General features: G+C 43.0%; 1 protein-coding gene across 2 annotated transcripts in view; it reads left to right on the forward strand.

Moving 5' to 3' along the window:
* Window positions 1-13,729, forward strand: part of ELOVL6 (ELOVL fatty acid elongase 6) — an 80,705-nt gene that overhangs the window by 38,456 nt on the left and 28,520 nt on the right. For both annotated transcript variants that reach the window (XM_062574120.1, XM_062574121.1), the window contains exon 2: window positions 13,066-13,197. In XM_062574120.1, coding sequence (XP_062430104.1) covers window positions 13,066-13,197 — 132 coding nt within the window. The remainder of the gene's footprint in view (window positions 1-13,065; window positions 13,198-13,729) is intronic.

Raw genomic sequence — 13,729 nt, forward strand, 5'->3', positions numbered from 1 at the left:
ACCTGGAGAAACTGCCGGGCTGAAAGCAGCCGCAGCACAGACTTTGTGCCCTTTCCACAGAGGATGGGGAACTCCAGCCTTTTTCGTGAGACCTTCCTCTTCCATTCCTCTCTCTGCACTCACTAGCACATAGGTGATTCAGGCTTGCAAGAAACAGCTTTGAGTTTCCAGGGCAGCTGAAGAACAGAGGTGGCAACTAATGCCTTTTTGCTTCTGCATGTGGAAGGGTCAGTGCCCAAACGCCAGCTTTCGTAAGGCTTGTTTATACCGCAAAATGAAGGGACACATCAGAGACATCCAAGTGAGCTGGCGCGCAGGACTGCTTGTACAGAGGTAATCGCACAGATCTCCAAAGCGGCAACACAGGTGCCGTGCCCAGACTGTTCCCGCTGGCTCCGGGTGCAGTGCAGGTGCCCAGCACCGTTCCCGCTGGCTCCGGGTGCAGTGCAGGTGCCGTGCCCGGACTGTTCCCGCTGGCTCCGGGTGCAATGCAGGTGCCGTGCCCAGCACCATTCCCTCTGGCTCCAGGTGCAGTGCAGGTGCCGTGCCCGGACTGTTCCCGCTGGCTCTGGGTGCAGTGCAGGTGCCCAGCACCGTTCCCACTGACTGTGGGCGTGAGCAGTTTGGCACTGACACGGTGGTGCTTTTCCAGGGCCCAGGTGGATGCAAGATTTGTAACTTGTTATTGACATGGGTCTTGGCTCACAGTGTCAGTAAACCAGACAAATTAAAATAAAATTTTAAAAAATGGTGTTATGGAAGGAAGGGAATCACTGATATAAGTTCTTAAAACAGGAGTAAATTCTGGAGGAGTGGTTGAGTGGCTGATCCACCAGAAGGCTGTGCTGCCATTCAGAGAGGCCTGGACAGGCTGGAGAATTGGGTGGAGAGGAACCTCGTGAGGTTCAACAAGGGCAAGTACAGGGTGCTGCACCTAGAGAGGAATAACCCCATGCACCAGGACAGGCTGAGGGCTGACCTGCTGGAAAGCAGCTCTGCAGAGAAGGACCTGGAAGTCCTGCTGGACAACAAGTTGACCATGAGCCAGCAATGTGCTCTTGTGGCCAAGAAGGCCAATGGTATCCTGGGGTGCATTAGGAAGAGCATCGCTGGCAGGTTGAGGGAGGTGAACCTGCTGCTCTACTCGTCTCGAGTACTGTGTCCAGTTCTGGGCTCCCCAGGAGAGAGTCCAGCGTAGGGCTACAAAGATGATTAGAAGACAGTAGCATCTCCCCAGTGAGAAAAGGCTGTGAGAGCTGGGCCTGTTTACCTGGAAAAAAGAAGACTGAGAGGGATCTTATCAATGTCTATAAATACCAAGGGAGGGTACCAAGAGAATGGGGCCAGACTCTTTTCAGTGGTGCTCAGCAACAGGACTAGTGGCAGCAGGCACAAACTGAAACACAAGAAGTTCCACCTGAATTTGAGGAAAAACTTCTTTCCTGTGAGGGTGGCAGAGCACTGGAACAGATTGCCCAGAGAGGTTGCAGAGTCTCCTTCTCTGGAGATATTCAAACCTGCCTGGACATGATCCTGTGCAGTGTGCTCTACGTGTCCCTCCTTGAGCAGGGGGGTTGGACTAGATGATCTCCAGAGGTCCCTTCCAACCTCAACCATTCTGTGATTCTTACCTGTTGGTGTTTTGAGTTGAAGACTGGCTGCCTTTTGGAAACTGTGCTGTAGTGAAATCTTGATCCAAACGCAGAATAATTGCATAATTCTCTGATCCTCATTATACAGCAAAGCAGACAGCTCTTAAACTCATGAATCTCAAAGCAAACTGTAGTCAAAGGGGAAAAAATGGAAAGCAGTAAACATTAGCAAAATGCCATTTGCTCTAGGCTATCCTGAAAGTGGAAAAACTAGTTGAATAAACACTGTTACAACTTTTTCTCTGGGCACTTATGTTAGCTCTGTGGCAAACATGCAGTTGTGTTGATGACTATCACACTCAAAGAGATAGCATTTACCTTTCCCAAGCAGAAAAAGTTGTAAAAGCAAGCTATTGCTAGTATGTACTTAATACACTTGCACAGAACCCAGAGTGCCCCATCCGTGAGAACACTTGGACTGTGCTGGTTTTAGCTAGAGGCATCGAAGTGCCGAAGCTCAGCATGTGCAAGCTGTAAGGCTCTGCAGCGAGGTACTGGCTGAAGATAGGAAATAATTTAAGAGTAGGCAAGTTTTTTACAAGAACAATTTTTTAACTTCTTTATGGACCAGCCATAACTAGCAAACGTGCCAAGGAGAGAAGTTTGAGCAAAACCCACAAGTTACAGAAGTAATCAGTAGTGGACAAGCCGATTTAAAAAAAAAAAAAAAAAAAAAAAAAAAGTAAAAAGAAAGAGGATAGCAAAAAGAATATATTTAAAGATATAAAACAGGCTTTGGTTATGTGACCTCTATGAAAAACGCAGTCCAGATCATTTATTCCATTACCCTAAGTTCATGGGAGACTACTTTCTGCTTAAAAAAATCTAAAATTGTATCATTGACATGCTAGTAGGCTTTCCTATGGATTTACAGTAATCTAGTTCTCTCTTTTGCTCCTTAACAACCATGGTCATTAAATTCTTACTATTGCTGCGTTTCAACTGTTTGGTACATTACCTTCCTTCGGTCTGTTTGTCTGCATGTCAAGAAGAGCTGGATGTCAGTTACTGCTTGCTCCTGCTTACAGTCTTTTTCCTGCAGCAGTGCGTGTGCAGCGTATGTGCAGCCACTGCCACCACCGTCCAGATTCATTGCCTTGCTTGTTTGTGGTTTCTTTCCTTTTGGCATTTCCCATATTTTAGCAAGTCCTCTGTGACCAAAATTTAGCAGAGATGAAATGCAACCATCTATCTATATAACACTTTAATGTTATACTTGCTAATCCTTTAGTAAACTGGGTTCTTTATACTGTGAAAGTGAAATACTGCTAAGCTGTTTAGTATGCCATCTCATTAGATGAGGCTGTGACTCTGGGCAGGAGATAGGCAGCCGAGCCCTCACAGTTGGAAGAAAAGAGAAAGATCGGAGCTACTTGGTTAGGGAAGACGGGTAGATCCTGTCAGCTCCGAGGAGAGACGGAGGGTCTCTCCAAGCTTGAGGGTCCTGCTCCAAGCATGAAGTTTTAGACAGAGGCGGAAAGCCACAACGAGCTGTCATAAACATACCACTGATAGGATATAGATAAGCCACATTAATGCCGTGTACTTTGTACAGCCTTGTGCCACTCCTGCTGCTGTATCCCTGTTGCTTCAGGCTGGTTCAAGACTGCATGTAGAGCTTCTGCAGTAAATGCCTGAAAAACAGCCTGTCAGCAGTATTAATTCAGGAGTGGATGCTGGTGATCATACAACGTTTGTCGTGTTCCTGTCCCATCCCCACTTGCACTATAGATTTTAAGAATGGCATTGTGGTGCTTAAATTTTGTCTGAATTGGATCCTGAAAACTCTGACAATAGTTGGAAAATTAGAAACTTGAACTGGTTTACCATTCACAGTATTTCTCATGGTGCTTTACATTCCCTTCTCAAATAAGTTGAACTGGATTCAGGCAAATTTACCTTCTTTATCTTTGAAACAGAACAGGCCAAAGGCCCTAATCTTACTGATTAGAGGTAGAGGGATTCTGGATTTAATGGGGAAGCTGTAGGCCATGATCAATGCCATAGGAATCATGGCTGATTGAAAACTTCAGCAAATTTGTTGACATATTAGTCTGAGGATGAAGTTGTTGCTGGGAATGAAAGGTATAAAGAGGGGTGAAGTTTTAGTTCGTGAAGATACCATTTGATAACTATTACTTAGGCTGCTACCGCACAAGGCTAAGTGCTCTGATGTTGGCCAAGCTGCAAAGCACTGTGCTGTAAGGAGGCAACAACGTGCAAAGCTGCCTCATAGCTACCCTGAACTGTCTGTTGCAAGCCTTGCACACTGTTGAAACACCATCATATATGTCCTGACCTGCTTCCCAGCTGGTTAAGAAGGGAAAGGGCGGTATGGCAGGGCTCCTGGTTTTAGAGAGATGGCTGAAAAGATTACAGCAAGATTACTCTTTTTTTTTTTTTTTTCCTGATCTCTGCTAGTTTCCTGCCAGTCGAGAGTAAGGCCCAGGTTCTCTGCAGTGTTTTCCTTAGCATCCTTTGTCGCTTCATCTCCTCTCAGCAATAGACAAGGGTGAGACACCCTTGAAGATTTTCATTAGATACGTCGAGCAGTCCTTGACATCATGTATCAAAAAGTGCTGCAGGACCAGTCAGAATAGATAACTGTTCTGTAGGTGACCTGCTCTTTCTTCACTAAGGGAGGTCTGAAAATATTCCTTCATTTGCTTCTCTATCCAAAATGTCCTTTTTTTTTGTGAGCACTGTTCCCTTCCTTCTCTTCCACAGGATGTATGGGCATTTACCAGGTGGGAAAGCAAGATGTTTGTATTCCCCTGCTCCATTAGTACAAAATCCTCTTTTAATCAGACCTAGGCCATAGAATGACATTGCTGTCCTGGTCAGATCGGTATAGATCATTTTGGGTCTTTAGGCAGGGAGGAGAAGGATGGTAAGTGTACATTCTAATTTATTGCACTTCTCAGTCTGATTTCCCCAAGGATAGGTTAATGTTTGCCAGCACTGAAAGAGTTACGAAGTGATCCTTCCCGTAAGGTAGTCACACAGCTTAGAAATAAGGGCTTATTTGTACATGACTTTCGGCTGGCCCTGTTTCTAAGGTTACCCTCTGCTTCACAGGAGAATCTTGCATGCCTTTTTTGGCTGGGAACCCTCTCAGAAAAATCAAAGCGTTTTTGTTTGTTTGTGTTTTGCAATCCACTGACAGTTGTAACAACATCATTTTCCGGTGGTATTGCAGAAGGCTGGAAGGGAGCAGTGTCTGCTGGAGAGGATGTCTTTTAGGACGCGTATAAAATCAACAAGCTGCTGCTTGCTTGCAATCACTGCATTTTCCATGTGTCATTTTGAGTGAATACTATTTTGCTATTTAAATACCTTTTGGGATCCACCAGACATTATTACTAAGACTGTTTACAAGTTGCATTTGCAATGGTGGAGAGAACTGACAGCTCCGCTGTGGTGCATAGGCTTTCCTGCAGGTACAGGGACAAAAGTGGCTTTATCAAAATATTCTTACTGATGTGTTATTTATAGGGTGTTGGTTTGTGTCCTGTTAAATACATAAATATCTATTTCCAAAGAAGTGACTAAAGCAGTGCTTGTCTATATAACTAACATGTGTGACTTGCTTCAGAGGGCTTCCTAGATCTGAAGGTCTTACATTGATGTACTACTTTAAATGGAAACTTGTCATTAAATGTCACAACCATTGATTAATTTGATCGGATAGAGCAGATCAAATGAATAAGGCAATATGGAGATCTAAGTATTTTCATTCTGTATCTGTGCAACATACCTCCACCTTCAGATGTCTCAGTGAACCGACTTCAGACAAGACTCAGGTACAGACAGAAAGGATGTGACTGGGAGAGATGCAGGCTAGTAGTCCCCAGATTCAGCTGCAGCTGTGTTTATTTACTAGCTCCAGGTTTTCCCTGCAGAGGCCAGAGGTTTAAATGTACACAGAACAAATTAAAAGTGAAAGTAATGTAGTTTTTCATAAGAGCCGCAGTGTCCGTGACCTACATTATCGGCCCTGCCCGCTGCCATCTCTCCAGCGCCTGTCTGAAAGCCCCAGCATAGCCTGGAGAAACCCATAGTGGCTCCGACGGGACACTCTGCTTCTGTCACGTCTTACCACCGTAAGTCTTAGTGTAAGAGTTAGGTGGTTGTCAAAGCGATAGAGATGGATTTAACAGACTCCAAGCTGAGAGGAAGCTTCTGTGACTACAGCTGGTCTGAAGGCTTTTAACAGGGCCAGTGATGGTCCTCATTTTGCAAGTTCCTGCAAGTATTCTGAGCCCAGATTCAACTCTTAACTCTGGTGACATAAATCTTGGAGTTTTATGCAAACATAGTTGTTGCTTATCATTAATATTGGTAATGAGGGAATGGTTGTCCCCTCTCACAGCTACACAGCACGCTCCCATCTGCGTGGGGCCCTGGAGGTGGGGCAGCAGCGGCTCGAGCATGGGCTGGACAAGCGCGGTGAGACCAGCCGGGTGGGAGCTGGCACAGGATGCGCACCCTGCAAACACGGCCCGCCAGGCTGTCACTTCCATTGCGAGCTGCACTGGCTAGATGAAAACGCAGGGATGGATTTCATCACTGCAAGCACACTATCACCTACCAACGCCACTGGGTGGGTCCCCATTTTAAATATAATTTTAAAGTGGAGGAAATCTGGGGCAGAGCCAGAGATGGAGCTGATTTGCCTTCAGCAGTAGCAGGCTTTTGGTAAGCTGGTTACAAAACCCAAGCTTTTGGAAGGGTTTTGGCTTTGTTTTCTGAAGTGCTTTCAATGTGAGGGGTTATTTTCTCTCATGCTTATAATTGGGGTTGTAGCTTATAAGTTTTTAAGAGTTTATGGCTTACTCAATTAAGCATATATGATGTTTTAAAGAACAATGACTTCTTATTCTTCAGACTTGTATTTTCCTCTTTTATCTTAAAATATATATATATATATATATATATCCCTGAATTTTGACTTCACTTCCTCCGCTTTTCCTTTCTCTTAAATTTTTCCACTACAAAGAGCAAGGAAAAAAAATGTTGTTTTTCTCTTCCCTGGCTGCATACATTTTAGTTTATGGCTAATACTCTGTAATACTCGTATTTTACAAGCATGACCATGAGGAACTGCAGATAAACACATTTAAAAGAAACAGATACAATCATCAGGGAGCTCTAGGACATCTTCCACTGTGCATTTACGCTGCCTTGCACTTGTTTCTCTGCTCTGTAATTTTATGACTTTTGCCTGCACTGCCAATGGCATGACCTGGGAGCATTTTCCTGCTCCTGAGCCTGCTGGAATGCAGTGCTGAGGTGAGACTCAGGTGTGAGCTGCCTCTTAGCCCCAGACCCGGCCTTCCTAGAAGTGATGCTAGTGGTGGACAGGCTAGTGGAGGACTAGGGCTACTTCTAGCCTAAAGTAAACTATTAGTGCACATGGTGCTCCTGTTGAGAGCAGAGGTGCCCCTACAAGACATAAAATGGCAAGTTATTCAAAACTGACAGTGTCCACAGAAGTCGCCATGACTTGTTCTCGTTAAACTCAACTGCTTTTCTGCGACTCCAGTCATCAAGTTCTGCTAGGTCTCTCTGTATGTCCTCAAGTCCTTCTCTCTACTACTGAAAAATCCTAAATTTGCAGTACAACAGCCCTCGCTGTGCCAGAATACTGCCTGAGAATATTTGGCAGGACTGAGCCCTTGGGTTGAGGAGTCAAACCAATAATGCAGCTACTACAGTAATGACATAAATGTGGTGATGAGAGCAGGATCGCAGTGAAAGGGCAGAGGCAGGGGGATAGCAGACCCTGTCTGGGACTTGATTCATAGGCCTGGCCTCTGCTTTTCTTGCTGCCAGCACAGAAAGGAGTGCCAAGAGAGCTGCCCCGACCTTGGAGGAGCATCCCAGCCCTCCGTGCATCTTACGTGTTTGTCACAAAGATGCTGAAGGTCTGAGCAGGCTCTGAAAGGCAGACTTTAGATACCAGATCAGTCAGCCGATCAGTACGAACCAAATCCCTGTTGACTCTCTCGCACTCCGGCAGCCCATTACGTGAAAGAACGTCACCGGTGAATCACCCACCCATGTGTGTGTGATGTTCGTTGCTGCTGCTCTGAATAGAAATGTCAAGGGATATTTAGCTGTAGCATCAGACTACGTGCATCAGACTGGTCTTCCTTTTTTGCATTTTCCTCTTTCTCAATGATTAAGGCTATTATGGGCAACAGGAAATAACTGCAGAAATGCTAATCAAATCCAGCAGTGTAGGTCATATTTTCATATGCAAATCTGTCATATCCACATATTGGATCTCTTCTTGGTGGTTTTGTCATTGTATCTGAGAAGAGAGAGAAAGGTTTGCTTTGACAGTATTTCAGAAGTAGAAACACTGAGAGACTGTGAAGCATTTTCACACTTCTTTTATACATACTGAATGTGTGATTTTTAAATAAGCATCAAAGAGAAAGTAACTTTGCCAGGGCTAACAGCCGCTGCTTGTTAAATGCTTGTGAAACACATACATGGCTATGCTGTGTTATTCACATGGGTTCAGTTCAAGCATTTAAATTAGAGTTTTAAGTTCAATTTTTCAATTATAAACACAATTGGTTGTTGTTTCCTGTTGAAAGCTAGGAGAAACCTGTAGAAAAAGTATCTTACCAAGCATCCTCATTTTTTCTTTTCTCTTTTTCAGTAAAATCTTTATTTTTCTAGAATTAAATGAAACAGTGATGAAAGATGCCAGCAGAAAAACATCAGGAGTCTGAAATTGCCTGTTTACTTGACAGAAGCATTCTCCTCTGGCTACTACAGTGCTTATTTTACCTGTTCTGCTCCCTTAATAGCCTATGCAGAAGTGCTAATGAGTTTAAGAATGAGCTCAGCATATGGAAAGTAAATACATCTTGGAAAAAAAGTCTCTAAAAACCTGCAGAACGTAACAAAAATAGATAACACTCTTCCAGTTTTTCACTATTGCTATAGAATGCCATTATGGGGATAATCCTTTATTACACATTATGGGATAGTTAAAAGATCTATGCAAAGGTTGTCCTTTGTGAGTTTCTATAAGGTTTTTCCTTAACAATTAAAGAAATTCCTATGGAAATACTAGATTTTATATTGTATATCTATGTCTCTATAAGTTTAGTCATTAACATTAGATAACTCTACAGTAATGACTCAGGCAGCTATTTTCAGGGGGAAAAAATGACAACAGTGCATATGGGCTGAAAACACCTCCTTCAGAGGCACTGCAATATTCGGGGCTATTTCACATTACATCAGAGATGCCAGAATGTCTTGCACTGTTTTGTATGAGGCTCACTGTAAGGTTTGGGTCTGTTATTGTTGGAATGCTGTGGTAATTTTTATACATTCAGTATTTTATGAATTACATATTTCTGGGAGGGGAGACAAGTTTTCATACTCCCGACCTTTCCATTTACCATTGACTTCTTTCAACATTAATTTGTTGTCTTTTTGCGTGTGTCATTTCGCTGCCTTAAGCCAGATGACTGATCCCTCTTTGCCACTTCTTGATGCTGGAACGGGCTCCACTGGGTAAGACTTCTGCCTGTGAATGATAAGAAGCTTTGTTTCTGGTGGAATGGATTTTCTCCATCTTTCTTCCCCAATTTTCTGCCTCCCTCTTCTCAATTCTTAATCTTTTTCCTTTTTTTTCTTGTCTCGTTTCCACTTCCTTAGGGCTAGACTTGATAAGGGATTTAAGCTTCTAAAATGCATACCAGTGTCTAAACCTTTGTCCATCAGACCTTGGATAGACAAAACACCCATCTTCGGTGTACACAATGGAAAGGGAGAATCAGACGCTACGAACTGTGACCCAGGTGATAATACCATCTACAGGATTTCTCTAAGAGAGTGATCAAAACTACCTTCAGTGTAGGTAGTTTGAGTTTGTTGCTGTACCCATGTTCAACCTTCCAGAGGCTTAATGAGAAAAACATTTTCTTTCAAAGTCCTGATGATGTTTAAGCAGAACTTTGGGCGAAATCAATGCCTTGTTTCTCCTTTATATAAGGTCCTAGTTGTGGACACAACAAAAATGTCTCATGCTCCATATGCTGCAAAAGGAAACAAGCAGCTGCCCATGAGCTTGGACAGTTCTGCCATGAAACTGCAGCTGAGCCATTGCTTTTCATTTCAGTGTTGGAGTAATGCAGAATTAAGGCACTTAAATACTTTCTTTTTTGTACATAGCCCTCTTTTAGTATTCCCCTATCCATGTGCTTCTTGTCTTCCTGCTCCCACACTTCAAGGCTCCTTCCCTTCCTCTAGTCCCAGCTTCACGTCTCTCATAGCTGTCAGCCTCCCATAGTTACCATTCATTCTTTCTTTTCTGTTTTCCCCTCACTGTCAGCTGCTTTTGCTTGTCCCCTTGCTTCTTAAGGCCACCTCTGCTCTCCAGTCTCCAAAGAGCCACCTCACATTTTCAGCCCTTAGCCCCAAACTCTGTCATCCTTTTTTGTAGTAACACCCAGACGGAGCAGAGCATTTTACATGTTCTCTAGAAAATTCGCCTGCCTCGCTTTTTGGGGCAAAAGAACTGGCAATTTTCTGCAGTGCAACATAGAGTTGTATTCAATATAGATAGTACTTAGTGGCTGAAGTCTGAAAATGTAGGAAGGTGGGAGACAACTGTGAGAAACAGAAACGCCAGAAAGATGTAGAGGATTTGGCAGCCTTGTCTTTATGCCTACTGTGTTACCCTGCAGAACGGAATTGAAGACAAACATATGAATGTGTTAACATTGGAGTTATTGGATGTGAATCTTCGCTAAGGAATTCCTTAGGGAGACTTCTTAGTTTCAAGATAAATTATTTTGTTGTTGTTCTGTTGTATTTAGTTTCTCTTCAGATAATAGTAATGAAACATTACAGAGCTCTGGAACTACTCCAAAACTTTATCTTTAAAAATGCTTATCTGGTACTAGACTCCTTTGGCTGAAACTATGTCAGATATAAGTGAATGTTGTCAGATTGCCATTGCTTTGTAGCACCGATCACTAGGAACCAGAGTGTAGTCATGAACCTTTAACAAAAGCCGTGAAAAAATCACTGGTAGGAAGCTGGTTAATACCGATCTAATGCAGTTAAACAGATCATCTTAAAAGTACAAACCTCTGCTGCCCCTTTATAACTGTATCATCTGGACTACCCAGTCCTTTTAGTCGTTATTATGCTGCAAAGAGAGGGAAATTCAAAGGCCTTTTCATGCCAAAAGTGAAAGGTGTCAGAACGTGTCAGAACTTGTCAAAGAAGAGACTTGCTTTCAAAATCAGCCTTGTCTTTCTGCAGTACTGCGCGTGCCTCTGACAGGAGGTAGCAGTACTGCATCCCTCCTTGCCTAACACTGCCGGCAGCTGCTCTCCGCAGTTCACAGCGCGAGAGCAGTCACATCGTCTCATGTCTGCCACCACCAATACAGAGCTGGATACAGCTGCAATAACAATTACCATCTTCGCAAATAATGCTGAGCAAAGCTGTTAAAAGTGACCTAAAAATTATCTGTTCTAATTAGTACAATGTTGAATGTAGTATAATTACTATATATAGGAATGTATACTGTATATTATGTAGTATAATGTAGTTTAATTAGTATAATATTAAACATTTAGTATAACAAACCTCTTTCAACTGACTAAACTCAAAAGAATAATTTTAGTAATAAGAACCAAAGTGAACTGTCATTTGATGTAAATATATAGGGGGTATTGCCCAGGAAGGAGAGAGTCAAATTGAGCACAGACCTGAATGGATAACTGAATCAGACTGATGGTTTTTTTCATTTTGAAATCTTGGTTGTGTTTGATCCAGAATTGGATCAAACTGCTTCCTGCCTTCCCTCCTTCCCATGAAACGTTTCTAGCTACTGGTCTTAAACCCCGACATCCTTCCCTGCCAGCCTGCCTGCCCGTGTCCTGCCGGCAGCTGCCCAGCGGTGCTGCCTTGCGGTCTCTGCACCGGCAAGGCCTCCTGCACGGGTCTCGCGTGCTTGGGCGTCCTTGCGGGGACCGGCTCAACACAGACCTCCTCTGCCTGCCCGATGACAGTCGCTGACCGCACTGCCCTCAGCCAGGGCGAGAAGCACGCAGCTCGGTATCGGTTGCTATTTCCATGCTATTAAGTGTGGTGATAAAGTCTCTTTCCTCACTGTGGAAGTTAAGAACACAGAAGTGAAAATTAATTTTTTTTTCTTTAGTAAGAGACAATTAAGGGCCCAGACTATGTGGTTTTCGAAAGCCAGTTGTAATAAGCGTTGCCACCACAATTAGACCACCTATGTTTGTGCTTGTCTTCTGGACTGATGCTGCTACTTCGCTTTCATCCTTATGCAAATTCATTTATCTCTGCAGAGGGCTGCATGTACTTTCCTTGTACTAATACAGCAACAAATACACAGCTACAGCTTTTCTTAGATACTCCACTAATACTGGTATAGGTAAAAATAGATTCTGGAGAGAAAAATCTATTCCTAAATATATACCCGCCCAGTTAGGCCACCATTAATGTTGTGCATCATTAAGTATTAGCCACTGTGATATTATGATGTGTGGGAAGGGATCCCAGACTGAATCTATTATTTTTGACCTGTAATGTAGATTTATAACGAATTACAATGCCAGAGTTCAGATGCTTGCTGCTGATCATTGCTGAGCAGAGCTACTATCAGGCAGTTCTAAAAATGAAGCTTGCAATTCCAACAGTATCACTGAAGTTCCTTAACAGAGCAGTGCTTGACCTTTTCTGCAGATTCATTGGATTTCCTATATAGAGTGAACCAGCACTTGCAAAAAGGACTTAAAACAGGGCGATTCCACACAGTAGGATGGCGGCATAATACAGCTATTGACCTCTAGTTGGTGGCGCTCTGCTTTTTATGAGTCTCTCCATATTGTGTTGCAAATGCTGAAGATACTTAAAAGTCTTCTTTGAGGAAATAATGGGGAAAAAATGCCAGTTAGCAAGAAGCCTGCAGGAAACAATATATGATACAAAAATGGTGACTGAGCCACAAAACCCAATCAGCTGGTCCAAATGTCAGCCATGTTTTGCTTTTAGAAGTGTATCTAGGCAAAGGACCCACACAGGCTTTGTCACAGCTATACTATTCTTCACAGAAGGTCAGTCTTCATAAATTGGGAAAGAAGGGAAGCCAAATTTTGCTGTTCTTTTTTCAGGAAAAGCTTCCCCAAGGTCAGCTTTGCCTACAGTAAGAATACCTGGACGTATGCACAGGGACGTAGGTTTATATGATAACAATAATCTCTACTAGGCTGCAGGAGCATCTTCAGAAGAGTTTCCTTTCAAGGAGACTCCAAGCACTTGACAGTTACATACAGATGTGACTCTGCTATACAATGAATAGTAATTAAATATTTAACAGCTGTTTTTTGTTTTTGTTTTGCAGGAAGAAATCATTCCTATTTTCAGCTCTGTATGCTGCCTTTATATTTGGTGGTCGGCACCTAATGAACAAACGAGCAAAATTTGAACTGAGGAAACCACTAGTGCTCTGGTCCCTGAGCCTTGCCGTCTTCAGGTAGGCATTTCTTTGCACCAAGAGCTTTTGTCAATAGTCTGTGAAAAGAGCTTGGGGTTCTTCAGCCCTAAAAAGAGTGTTAATATGACCAGAAGATCATCCAGAAATGGCATTTCTTTAGTTTTGTCATTCAGGGTTGAACCATTGAAATGGTCCTCTTTGACTTCCCAGATTGTATGACATTTGATAAGGACAGAAATTAATAACTCTCTTGAATAGCAAAGGTGAAGGTAAAGTGAGGAAATGAGAGAAAGCACATAATATCATTGCACCAAATTTACCAGGCAAGCTAAAAATGGAAATAATCCCATTAAGATATTAAGCTTGTTCTCACTTACTAGTTAGCATGACATTTATATAGGTGTATATAGAGAATATTTAGTGAAGACTCTGATTTCCATTACAGTGAGGTAAACCTAGAGTAACTACCTCGATGACAGGTAAATTAGGCTACTGTAAATGAGATCAGAATCTGGGTGTTGGTTATTCCGTCATGAAGAGCTTGTGCATATCGCAAAAGGCTGGATCCACA

Source organism: Rhea pennata, chromosome 4 (genome assembly GCF_028389875.1).
Source record: "Rhea pennata isolate bPtePen1 chromosome 4, bPtePen1.pri, whole genome shotgun sequence".
In the NCBI taxonomy this organism is placed as follows: domain Eukaryota; kingdom Metazoa; phylum Chordata; class Aves; order Rheiformes; family Rheidae; genus Rhea; species Rhea pennata.